The sequence below is a fragment of the Canis lupus genome, chromosome 31 (assembly GCF_003254725.2).
Source record: "Canis lupus dingo isolate Sandy chromosome 31, ASM325472v2, whole genome shotgun sequence".
Taxonomy (NCBI): domain Eukaryota; kingdom Metazoa; phylum Chordata; class Mammalia; order Carnivora; family Canidae; genus Canis; species Canis lupus.
In genome coordinates, this window is record NC_064273.1 from 29,505,264 (window position 1) to 29,517,975 (window position 12,712).

Here is a 12,712-nt window from a genome sequence, read left to right on the forward strand (position 1 = left end):
TGAGCCCAGACTGGGCTGGGGCAGTGGAATAATGGTCTAGACACAGGGAACACGTGTGATGGTGCATAGAAAAGAGACAATATGGTGAGTGAGTTAGAAACATTGAAAATTCCACGTGACCGGAGCTTGAATGTCAGCCAGGAGGGGTCCCTGGACAGAACTGTGAGCAGAGGCAACCAGCAACCCGTTGGCTCTCATTTGCTGTGTAGGACAGCCACTGAATCCCTAATCAGAATCTTGAAAGCAAAAGAAACATTGAATGTAGACACCACAGTTCAATCACTTTCAAATAATTTCCTTCTGCCTTTCATAAACATAGCTGTGATTAAAATGACCTTTCACGAACCGCAGAGAGGCAGTGCTGTAGGAAAAATGAGGTATGGGAGGATAAAATCCATCTACCTGATTGCCATGTAACTTCGGTGAGTCACGAGAGTGGGGGATTTCAGATGCGAATGAAGGATTGCCAAGAGCGTTGGCATACTTGAAAAAATAAATCCCCACGTGTCTTTAGAATCAGAAGACCGGAGAATTGGGGAAGAAAGAATCTATTTCTTAATGTACGTTCTAACTCCTTCCTAAATAATTTTCAGGTTATTTATAGTCTCCATCTGACTTGTTGACCTTTAGGTGACTGTTACGTGATAGGCACTTAACATACTGAGGCAAATATTCCACAGGGTTCTGCAAACGTATGACATACATTTTGAGTTTGACATACCCCAGCTGCTGACTCATTTGGGGCCAGAATATGTCCATACGGTGTATTTAATCTTTTGCAATTTAATATTTGATAAAATCTGTTTACTTTCTAATAAATGCTGTACATTCCACCAAAAACTAAGGCTCTCTGAAAACCCACATCTCCGATGGGTACTAATTCACAGGACATTCTGGAAATATAAAATCCTAAATGCTTGCTGACTGCAAATCAATCTTCAAAACCCAAATATTAATAGCTGCATGAAATGTTACTACTTCTCCATCGATTACCACCCTTCACTGGGATTTACCATATATTTCGGGGTGGGGGGGCTGGGTTTCTTTTCTTGGATGACTCTATGCTGGTTATCACCAGATCAGAAATATATTCTATCAACATCTATTTAAGGAACACATTCAATCAATGGCAATAGGATATATTCTGCATGGTTCTGCCCATCTTGTGTTTGCTACTTTGCATTTTATTTATTTATTTATTTATTTATTTATTTATTTATTTATTTTAATTTTTTTTTGCTGCTTTGCATTTTACAGAGCCCTTTGATGAGAAGGGCCAGACAAAGGATGCCTAAGTCCTGAACATGCTTATGAGGCTCTTCATATCCTCCAGCCTGGTAACCAGCAAATGCAGGATTGAAACCAGTCCTGGTTTCAGGATTCCAGCTCAGGCTGCCACAGGACTACTCATCAGACATCGTCATCTTGAGTGAAGATGTTCAGTGACTTGTGATTTCTACTCCAGGCTTTGTCATCTTCATGGGCAGTGAGGCCATCTGCTTATATTTTCCCAGGTGTGTGAGGGCACCAACCGGAAATCTGAGTACACTGACAACACATCTTGATTTTATTCCGGGATTCTCAATGAAAAAGGATCCTGGGCCAGCACCCTGTGTGATTCACCTGTGCTCATTGGTGGGCTCCTTACTAGTCAACATGATGGTAAATGTCAGCCCCCTCCCTTGCTAGGTGGTCAATGAGTGAGTCTGCTCAATAATCGGATTGGGCCCCCTGATTGAAAAGTGGGTTTTTGAGGCACCTGGGTGGCTCAGTGGTTGAGCATCTGCCTTGGCTCGGGTGGTGGTGATCCTGGGGTCCTGGGATCGAGTCCCTGCTCCCTGCTTCTCCTTCTGCCTCTGTCCCTGCCTCTCTCTCTGTGTCTCTCATGAATAAATAAATAAATAAATCTTTTTTTTAAAAAGTGGATTTTGCAACATGTTTAAACATCGAGCATCTATGGGTTTAAAATACGTCAGTTCTCCTGGACACGACAGGATGAGGCTATTCATAAGAGAAAAAAAGAAGAGCATGTGAATTTTCATGGAGAAATGCCAAGTGTTAATCTAGATGGAGATGAATGTCATTTGTGAGAGTTTGGCAAATAAACCCTGGGTGGTTTGGGCTTCTGTGGGCTAGCACAGCGGGCTCACCACCCCGTGTAATCAGGGCTCCAGGGAAAGGCCGCTTGGGATTCAAACAGAAGGTGCAGAAACAGACCTTCCGAACATAACCGGCCTTTGTGATTTGGGGTCTTGCGTGGACATCTTTCCTAACAGGAAAGACAACTCCTCAAATTAACAATCAGAAACACTGTTGTTTGTTTAGCGGGGCTGCTGGTCTTGTTGGTGAGTGGTGTTTTTGTCATGGTATCATCTCAGCACATACTCAGACTCCCGATTCGGTTTTATCTATTCTCCTCCTTACGTTTACCCTCCGCCATCCGCGGCAAAGAACTGGAAGTTTCTAAACAGAAACTTAGGGAGGAATGTGTCTCCTTTTGAGACTGCAGGCTTCAAAGAGTTCCCAGACGGAGCATCAGAAATAAAACGGCACAAACACGAACCTTTCCGTAAAGAGCATATTGTGCTGATTTATTATTATAGACTGCAGTTAAAAAAAATAGTTTGAGGTTAGCCTCTCCAGTTTAAAAGCACTTAACCAGGAACACTTGAACAGCTGGGCAACGATCTCTCCCTCACCTGCCCCCCCACCTCACCGAGTACTGTAAACAGCGTTTTGAGAACATTCAGTCAGTTTCTGGATATGAACAATCAAATATGTATTTGCTTCTTAAAGGGAACCATCTTCCAAATTTCCAAAGCATGCACTGTTACTTGGCATTAGGTATTTTCAAAACGATGCATTTTGTTACGGTATCGTAAGGCCAAAATAGGATACCTATTTACCAGACAGACACGTTACAACTAGAAAAAAAAAATTACAGACTTTAACCGACTGTAACGATTCCATCGGGAATGAATGGGGAAAGGCACTGCATCTCTTGCATTCCACCACACGTGTACGATATCCACTTCACATGCTTTGAATTCAAGTCCTGTCCAACGTTTAACAGCGTTTTCTACGACATACAAGTCACAGGTAGGGTAATAGTCTGACACCACTCTTCCACTGCCATATTTTTCACCCAAGTGTACAATAGGTATGAATATATGCTATCAGCTTTATTTACAAGTTTATCTTGATGTTTTAGTGGAGTAAAAAAAAAATCAACTATCTCAGCCAAGAAACCAAAAAGGTTTCTTTTTGGGCTACGATTCATGTGGATAAACCACCACGTAAAAGAAATCAATGGAACCGATGTCTGACCCAATACACCTAAACTAAAATTTCTCACCCATTGAAAGTTGGCAGTGAAACTGCTATTCTCTGAATTTTATAAAGCGAAACTCTACACAGGAATTTAAGCTCGACTTCTCTTGCCAAAGCACAGGGTGGATGTTGCGGGGGGTTAGGATGCGGGGCGGCCGTGTGGCCGGTGAGATTCCCCGTGTGACTGCAGTTGCGAAAAGAGTCAGGAATCTGGAAAGGTGATGACAGATTTTTCAAATGCTCTCCCGTCTTCCCAAAAGATGTAAAACTAACAGTGGCGTAACTCTATACACGAACAAAGGTTAGTTCTGAAAATCAGTAAGTATACATGCACAAACATTAGAACATGAGGGGGGAGAAAATGAAACACTACAAATCCCACATTGCCTCATTCTCGTTTTCACGCTTCTGCCCCAGACACTTGGTGGCACCGCGGTGCCTCTGCCTAACAGGAGAGAGAGCCTACCCCGCAGGCTGGCTGGAAACAGAAGGCTCTCCCCACACCCAGGGATGAAGCTGCCCTTGACGAAAACAGAACCTACTGGAAAAGAACAAGTAGGGAATGCTACCATTATCAGTCTTCCCGAGACGTGCCCAAATGTCCTTGTGCGATCACCTCAAACTCAGTGATGGGCTCAGGACATTCCCGGAAGCCACGGACACCGGCAGAGGCGCAGCATCAGGACCAGGAGTCGGAGCCCCGATTCTCTTCTGAGCAACATGAACTGGAGTTTCTGCCACCGGGATCACGGCTGTCACCTCCCGGGTCGTGAGCGGCCACTTCCACAGTACAAGATTTCTCCCCGTGGGTGTGATTCAGAATACTTCTTCTCCCCTGGGGGAAGGGCCAGTTCAGCTTAAGTGGAGAGGCGCGTACTCCGGCCTTCTGGTCTGGATGATTTTGGGCTTGGGTCTCTTCATCCTCTCCGCCTCGTCGTCTTCTTCGTTCTCCTGATCGCTCTCGCAGACGTGGACCACCACGCTGGGGGTGGTGTCGGTCGCTGCGTGCAATTCATACTTTTCCCCTGGAGGAGGAGGACAAATGACAGGGTAAGGCAGGCAGGGGCCAGAGGGCACGAGCAAAATGGGGAAAAAAGCATGGAGGGGTCTGACTGGCCAAGATGCTGCGGCTGTTCAGTGGGGATTGAGGGACACGGCCAGATCTGCTCTGGATTGGCATTCCTTAGGTGGCTTTAGCAGAAAAAAAAAAAAAAATATATATATATATATGTAGATAGATACACACAAATATAATATAAAAATGTATATATATAAATATAATAAGTTTTAAATAGATATAGATATAGTCACCATTACGTATTACTCTGCTTTTAAACACTGTGAACAGAGGTGTATGGAAAGGGGCGCCTGGGTGGCTCAGCGGTTGAGCATCTGCCTTGGGCTCAGGTCGTGATCTTGGAGACCCGGGATCGAGTCCCATATCGGGCTCCCTGCACGGAGCCTGCTTCTCCCTCTACCTCTCTCTCTGTGTCTCTCATGAACAAATAAATAAAATATTTTTTTAAAAAAGAGGAGTATGGAAAGAGTGTATTTTATTTATTTATCTATCTATTTATTTGAATGTGAGAGGCAGGCAGAGGGAAAGGAAGAAAGAGAATCCCAAGCAGGCTCCACGCCCAGCACGGAGCCCAACTTGGGGCTCATCTCGCCATCCTGAGACGGTGACCTGGGTGGAAGTCAAGAGTCAGACACTTAGCTGATTGAGCCACTCAAGTGCCCCAAGGGCTGTATTTTTAATTACACTTAACCTGTTCACCGGGCCTCCTAAAATTATCCAGATGACTCCCCAGCGAGGTGTGAGGAGTGAGCATTCAGGCAAAGACAGTGCATGGATAAAACACATTAGGAAGGGCCACCTCGAGCCTCCCCCTCTCAAGGCTCTGGGGGGACAGCACACACTGGGGACAGGAGGTGTAATTATGGCTGGTCTGAACCAGGCGCTCCGAAAACATTTCTGACCGCAGCATCCCTTCTCAGAGGACAACTTTCACCCCCGGGAGCCGGGAGTGTCCTGCAGTTCTGTGTCAGCCTGAGTTTGGCCAGGTTTGGTCCAGTTCAGGTGGCTCTGGCCCAGCAAGGGTGGGACGGATGAGTCTTCTGTAACTGAGAAGCAATCTATGGTGCGGGTCTGGCTGCATCTTAAGGGCTGAGGGAGGCAGTTGGCCAACCCGTGGGCTGTGAGCACTCAGGAGCCGGAGCCCATGGGCACACTTTTTCATAGCCCCGTGACCTTCCGATGATAGTGACTCTGACCTCACCAAGTTGATTACCTGAGTGCAAGGCAAGTTATTGACCTAGTGCACAGGACACAGGCCCGACGAGTGTCACCTAGTTTTACTAATGTTTACAAATAGAGCGGGGATCATTACTGGTGGGAAGTTGGGTGTAGTCGAAATGCTATGATTTAAACAGGTAGGGGGACGAGGGTTTGCTTCAGTTGGCTCTACCCTCCTGGGGGTGCTGGGGTGGGTTTGCCTCTAGCCTGATTCTGGACCTGCCTCATGCTACTCTGGGGACTCTTGGGAACACGCAAAGTTTTTTCTCTATCTGGAATATCAGTGCAAGTGGCTTTGAAAAGGTGGGCGAGTCTCAGCTCTCTTAGAGAGGGAATGAAGGTGGAGGGTCACAAGATCACGTTGGTCAGGATCCTTATCTACCTACGGACTGGCCACAATCCAGAAAGCTTTGGCATCGGGCCACATTTGCAAAATCTTTGCAAAGTACAGCCAAATAAGAATGTGGTTCTAGCTCACCGTTAAGCAAATGAAGGGTGAGTGGGTTTTATTATGTCTAGTTTCTGAAGAGGCTTCTCAAATTAGCCTTCTGTAAAGGAGTGGTAGATTCTGGAATGTGAAGAATTGTCCCTAGCAGCACTTCTTGGCTCTGGAGCAGTTTGTCATCTCCCCAGGTGGAGGTCCCATTTCTTCTCTCTAGAATCTAGGTGGACTCCACCCGTCAGCTCTGCTAATGTGCCTGAGCCAGGAGCTGCTGGGAGGAGCTCCCGTTTCCTCAGATTGGCCATCCTGACCCTGACCTTCACGCCACCATTACCAGTAAGTAAAGTGATTCTTGCTCACTCCCACAGAGGGAATTTCCGCCGGGGCAGTGTGTTCAGAAATGTAATCTTTTCAACATGAAACTGCTGATGGTCCAAGAAATAAAACCCTCAATCCAAAGGAACATGCTCAGATTGCTGGTCAAGGAGAAAGGAGAAGCTGATGGCCTCAGCATTTATTACATTTTCTCTATGGATAGGGCAGGAGGGTGCGCTCGAACCACTTGACGCCCCTTGCACCTGCCCACTCACCACACCCTAGCAGGTAAGACAGGAACCACCCACATTTTATTGCTTCCAAAAATCATGTACTGGGCGCTGCCCATGGGCCAGGCACTGTTTGAAGTGCTTTCTACCTCTACTGCTCACCACTCCACTGGGTAATACCCATTCTGTGGAGAAGACTGAGGCCAGGGCACCTGTTATCTCCCTGAATACTCACACCTGATGTCGCATCAGAGGACTGGAACCTCTACTTTTCTCTGGCAAGTCAGCAGGGGAGCACCCCAATGGGGCCAAGTGGGGGCATGCATGACCGGGGCTCTCCTCTCCTCTCTATGGTTCTCTTGAACATTTAAAAGGGCCGGTGAGAATCAGATCAATGGATGAAACCACCTTGACCAGAAATGAAATTCCTAGCCACAAGGATATGGCTGTTCCCTGAGGCAGGTGAGCATCTCTGTCTCGGCCCTCCAGCAGTTTCCCACCATCTCCTTCCCCGCTCCCACCCAAGGGCACAGCTTACCTGGCCCTAGCTTGGAGATAGCATATAACAGATCATAATTTATGACGGGAGTAGCATCTTCCACTTGTTTCCAACCAACCGGCGGCGAGGCAGGAGGAGAGATCAGAAACTGCTTGTCTGGATTTGGGGGAGCCAGGTGGGAACTTCCTATGTGTAAAGTCTGAGGAGAGAAAGAAACACAGGTGGATGTTTCTTGAGGAAAGAACCCAAGCGATGCAATGGCACCTAGGGATACCTTGTGGAGGACAGGTGAGAAAGGACAAGCCCAGGTCTGGGCAGCAGAACGTGTGCCTAGGACGTGTGCTCAAGGATGGCTCGTGATACGGTCTATACGGAGAAGGTGACGGGTTATGGTGCTAACCTGATTAGAGCCCCCTCCCAGGACTGGGACCCACAGGCACAGGGATGGCAAGGGATTACCACTGACCCAGACTGATGGAAAAATAGTACAGTTTTAGTAGAAATGGAAAAATAAAGCACTGTTGTTGAGGTCAGAGGGATTTCAGAATCCATTTCTTCCAGCTCCTCATATCAGAGACATAACAGAAGCTCTAAAAAGCTAAGCAACAGCCCCAAGATAATAGAGTTTCTCAGGGACATCAGGGTGGCTCAGTCAGTTAAACATCTGCTTTTGGCTCGGGTCATGATCTCCGGGTCCTAGAATTGAGCCTCGCGTCAGGCTCCCTGCTCAGTGAGGAGTCAGCTTGTCTCTCTCCTTCTGTCCCTCCTCCCCGGCTCGTGCTCTCCTCTCTCAAATAAATAAAATCTTAAAAAAAAAAATAGAGTTTCTCAGGAGCCAAAGCAGGAATGGGGACCCCTGGACTCCTGCCCATCCAGTGGTACCCCACAATTCCCTCCCTCTGGGCCTCCAAATCAGATGCCATAACGAGGAAGGGGAAAAAAGATCCACCTTCCAGGAGATTAAAAAAAAAATAAAAAATAACATGAAACAATAACCCATGATGCTAGTTTGGGCTTAGAAGTTCTATCAGTGGTTAGAGGGGAATCCAGAAAGGCACTACATCTTTCTTATCAGTTGCGGTTTTCTTTGTATTTTAATTTTCACGAGGAGCATGCATTTACTTGAGTAAATCAGAAAAAGTTGCGGCGGGACTAGGTAATTATCCAGAACCTGACCAAATGCAGAAAGAGGTGTACTCACAACGAAGAATCCGAGGTCAGAACCCGTGCCTCCCATAGGCCACCAGGGGGCAGCGCATCCCAGCTCTAATTTACCCCTCAGGGCGCCAGGGAGCCCTCCTCCTCCCAGTCAGGAAGCCTCCCTACCAGGTCTGTTCCTACAGAGGCCTGGGAGCTCAGAACCCCAACGCGGGGGGGTGGGGGGGTTGCAGCTTTAATCAGAAAGCAGCATCCAAGAAGCTCCTTCCCCTTGGACCCTGGATCACCGTTCTATAATCATATAGGACTTTGTGAGCTGCCTTGACAATGGGTCACCTATCATTGAAGTTTGGAGGGAGTATCTGGCTTTGGCTCAGGGCGTGATCCCGGGTCCTGGGATCAAGTCTCTCATAGGGCTCCCCGCAGGAAGCCTGTTTCTTTGCCTCTCTGTGTCGAAAGAAAGAAAGAGAAAGAAAGAAAGAAAGAAAGAAAGAAAGAAAGAAAGAAAGAAAGAAAGAAAGAAAGAAAGAAGGAAGGAAGGAAGGAAGGAAGGAAGGAAGGAAGGAAGGAAGGAAGGAAGGAAGGGTTGGAAGAAGGAGGACAAGTGAGGGGAGAGCTGGACATGTGGCGAGCAAGAGAAAAAAAGCAAAACCCTTCACAGCCCTTGAGGGCCCTGGGGCCAGGACTCCTGCTACCAGGAGGATCTCTTAGCCTTTGCTCCCTGTCTGGTTAACTCATTTTTTCCTTTCCAGCCAGGCCTGGCAGCCTGTGCTGAAGCACATGCCCCCACTTGCAAACTGCTGATTCTCCACGGAGCGGAGCTCGGCGCTGCTCAGAACCTGTACAGAGTGGGGACCCATTCAGGTCTGCTCTCCGTCTGGGACATGTCATTAGCCCCGACCCTTGAGCAAATCCCTGGGAACCTGCTGCACGGGATCTTGGAGTGCTAGAGTCTTCAGGCCCACAGCCTTGCACGCCATCAACCACCTTCTGGATGAGCAGGAAAGGTTCACCCAGTGTTACTCAGACCAAGGTCAGGGACCATTTCTGAGGTCGCTTGCTTTCAACCATATGCTGATGTTTTCTTAAGATAGGGAGGCACTGAAGATTTAGAGTATGAACTTAGCCTTTTTCAAAATGAATTCTTCGAGTTTTAAATCAATGCAGGAGGGCAGCCCCGGTGGCGCAGTGGTTTAGCGCCACCTTCAGCCCAGGGTGTGATCCTGGAGGTCAGGTTCCCTGCATGGAGCCTGTTTCTCCCTCTGCCTGTGTCTCTGCCTCTCTCTCTCTCTCTATCTCGCTCATGAATAAATAAATTAAAAAAAATAAATCAATGCATGAGGTACACATTGACTGGGAAGGTTGTCCATCATACGTGGCTACGTAAAAGAGAAGGCTGTAGTAACCCCACCGTTTTGTGCAAGAAAATGAACTACTCTGTGTGTTTGCATATGTGAAAAAGAAAGTGTGCAAGGGTTCACACTAGATTTTCAAAAGTGGTTACATTAGGGGGAAGGCTTTGGAGGGAGGGTGGGGAAACGTTATTTATTCAACTTTAGGGACTTTTGTGTTATACTTGGGTTGTTTCGATATCTCGTGTTGCTTTTGTCACTCAAATGACAACATAGACATGCTTTAAAAAAGGGTGTAGAAGAATGTTCGTTGCAGCATTACCTGTGACAGTGAAAAATCGGAAAACAAGAGAAACGTCTAGTAAAGACTGGCTAAATGTGTCCTGAAGTATCTACATGGGAGACTATTATGTGCCTGTTATAAGGATCTTTTTAAAAAAAATTTTAATGTTGTGGTAAAATGATCATGAATGACGATACATGGTAAAAAAAAGAATGAATGGAATAGGAGATGCTTTGTAATTTCAATATTGCAGCCAAAATGCATATCGTAAAAAGGTCAATATTATAACATAATCGATGTATAAAAGCTACCTTTCAAAGGGGGGAGAGGGAGAAGCATGCATGTCCATGGATCCAACTCACCTGGGCAAAATATAATTTCATTTCCTTTCCGAGAAATTCAGTCTTATGCAGCTGGAGCCTGGCATCTGCTGCAGATAAGGGGTTGCTGAAGTTTATTCGGACTCGTTTGAAGCTCTTAAAATACTGAAAGGTGATATCCTTGTCGTATGTCCTAAAGAGGGATTCAAATTTGGCCTGAAAAGTAAAAGCAAAAATAAAAGGAGTTAGAACATCCCGGCGTAGGAGTCTTGTCGACTCCCATTACGTTTCTTCTTGAGGAAGTGGACTGCTATCATTTCGAGAACACTCCCCAAGTTCTTTCTTAGAGAAATCAGAGACCCAGCCTTTCCTCTCTGAGGAAGATTTGCTCTTTCTGCCCTTTTAATTCCAGGATGGGTGATTTCAGAAGAAAGTAAGAATGTATGATTTATTAAATTCATTTAATCAGAACAAGTACCAATACTTAAACACCTCTTAGAGTCACAGAAACAGTCTTTTTAAAGCAGAGACAGACGAAAAAAAAAATAAATAAAATAAATTAAAAAAGTAGAGACAGATGACATTCCAGGGAGGTCTGGCTTGGTGATTTGTCACCACCCCCATCTCGGTCTGGCAGTTCCTAATGTCCAACAACCTTCCCCAGCCCCGTGAATTCCCATCCCACTGCTCAGTTTGGGGTGTTGCAGTGTGCATTGGATATTCTTTAGGGCTTAAGAACACCGAAGGCTGATTTGCAAACGAAAAATTGTATTGCACTGGGAAACAGCGAAGTTAATAAGAAACCTTGTGTTTCTTCATGTACAGGAAGAGGTTTAAGAAGAAATCTCCCTATTGTTTTCCCACTTGGTCTGTTACTTTTTAACCCACTAAAATAATACTAGCTTAAAAATTAAGGTTCTGCAAATGGACCCATTTCTGCAGGCTGGCTTTCACATGTGTTCGTTTCTAGCTCCAGTGTTACAAAGGCCAGTGAAAATCATGAAACAGCGTGAGCTCTCAGAATGGAAATGCCCAAGTTCAAGGGTGTCAGGCTTTGATTCAGGAGGGAGCTCAGCAGCCTTCTGGGAAAAGCTCTTTGGAGAGCCCCCTGCCGTGCTGGGTCCTGGGAGGGGGTGTCAGCAGGAGGCGGTGGGGGTAGCTGGGAGGGAGTTGACAGGCTGTCGAAACTTCCAGAGAGACTGTATGGGCTTGGAGGCATTGTGCTTTCTGAGTCTCTTTTTCCAGACTGAGGGCAGGTTGTGGGAACTCTGTGAAAGGCGGAAAGGGCTGGCTGAGGGTCCGCTGGGAGCAGCGTGCCTTCTACAAAGGGAATCCACGCAGAAGAAGAGGTGGAGGGGGCCCATCAAGTTCTTTGCAAACCTGTGAAAAGCATGGTGTCTGCAGAGGGGCCAGAGGACGGCTTATAAGAGGGGAGAACATTTTCAAGAATATTTGGTGCTTAAAAAAAAAAAAAGAATATTCGGTGCTAGAGAGAGGTGAGGGAATGGGATCTCCAGGTGCCAGCTGTTGCACAGGCAGGACAGGACCTGAGCTCCAGCCTGTCTCCACTGGGCAGGTTGGGGGGTGGGGAGGGTGGGAACAACTCACAGACTTCCCCTCTTTGGATTCCATGGTTTTTCTTTAGTTTATGAGAATTTCCGAGGGGTTTTGCAGAGGGGCGAAGAATGAGAACAATGCGCAGCAGATGCTTCGCGGAGGATTTCATCTGGCTGCATGTGACTTTTTCTCCACCTCTCCCGAGCATGAGGACGGGCAAGTTTCTGGCACTGAGTATGGGCATAAATTTGGAATTTTGCATGACCTCATCAATAGGCATTGTGACCAACTGCTTCGTTTTGAAGTTATGATTCAGAATTTAGGGGGGATGACTTTGAGGAATATTTTTAGAATACAAGTCAGGGCTCAGGACCAGAACACAAGGCAAGGCACAGTATCTGCTAAATCCGTATTACTGTGATACCATTCTCCTATAAAATAATCTTATTTGTTCCAATAACTGATACCTGGTTATTATTACAGTTGTTGGATGGCATCGCTCTTTGATTAATTAAATAAATAATGAGTTTTGACTCACACAAGGCTAATATGAAATACATGGGCTAGGTAGGCTTTTCATACATACAGTGTGCTCTGATATCTAGTTCAAACACCACAGTCCCGGCTCACAGGCGTCATACACAATTATGGAATTAGATTTAATTAAAAAAAAAAAAAAACAAAAAAAAAAAAAAAAAAAAAAAAACAGCAACAATGACACAAAACCTTCACAGGCTTCAATATGGTGCTGAGTATAAAGCATGGAACACGAAGACCATCCCCAAACAGAACACAAAGAATTCATTCATATACGATACTGTTAAAGATCAATTAGACAGCTGGGTAGCTACTGATGGAAATCTTACATCTTAATCAAATGAAGAAGAAAAGCATAGTAATTAAAACGACTAATTATACTAATTACCATCA

The 12,712-nt window shown here is 46.0% G+C and overlaps 1 protein-coding gene across 5 annotated transcripts in view; it reads right to left on the reverse strand.

Annotated features, from left to right (window-relative positions):
- Positions 1–2,564: 2,564 nt before the first annotated feature.
- Positions 2,565–12,712, reverse strand: part of RCAN1 (regulator of calcineurin 1) — a 94,788-nt gene continuing 84,640 nt past the window's right edge. For 4 of the 5 annotated variants that reach the window (XM_049104791.1, XM_049104792.1, XM_025450030.3 and 1 more), the window contains exons 2-4: positions 10,268–10,441; positions 7,152–7,311; positions 2,565–4,355 (exon numbers count right to left, since the gene is read on the reverse strand). In XM_049104791.1, the coding sequence (XP_048960748.1) occupies positions 4,183–4,355; positions 7,152–7,311; positions 10,268–10,441 (507 nt within the window). In that variant the 3' untranslated portion in view covers positions 2,565–4,182. Of the gene's footprint in view, positions 4,356–7,151; positions 7,312–10,267; positions 10,442–11,833; positions 11,873–12,712 lie in introns of those variants that run through there. The other variant, XM_025450033.3, reaches the window with a different exon arrangement.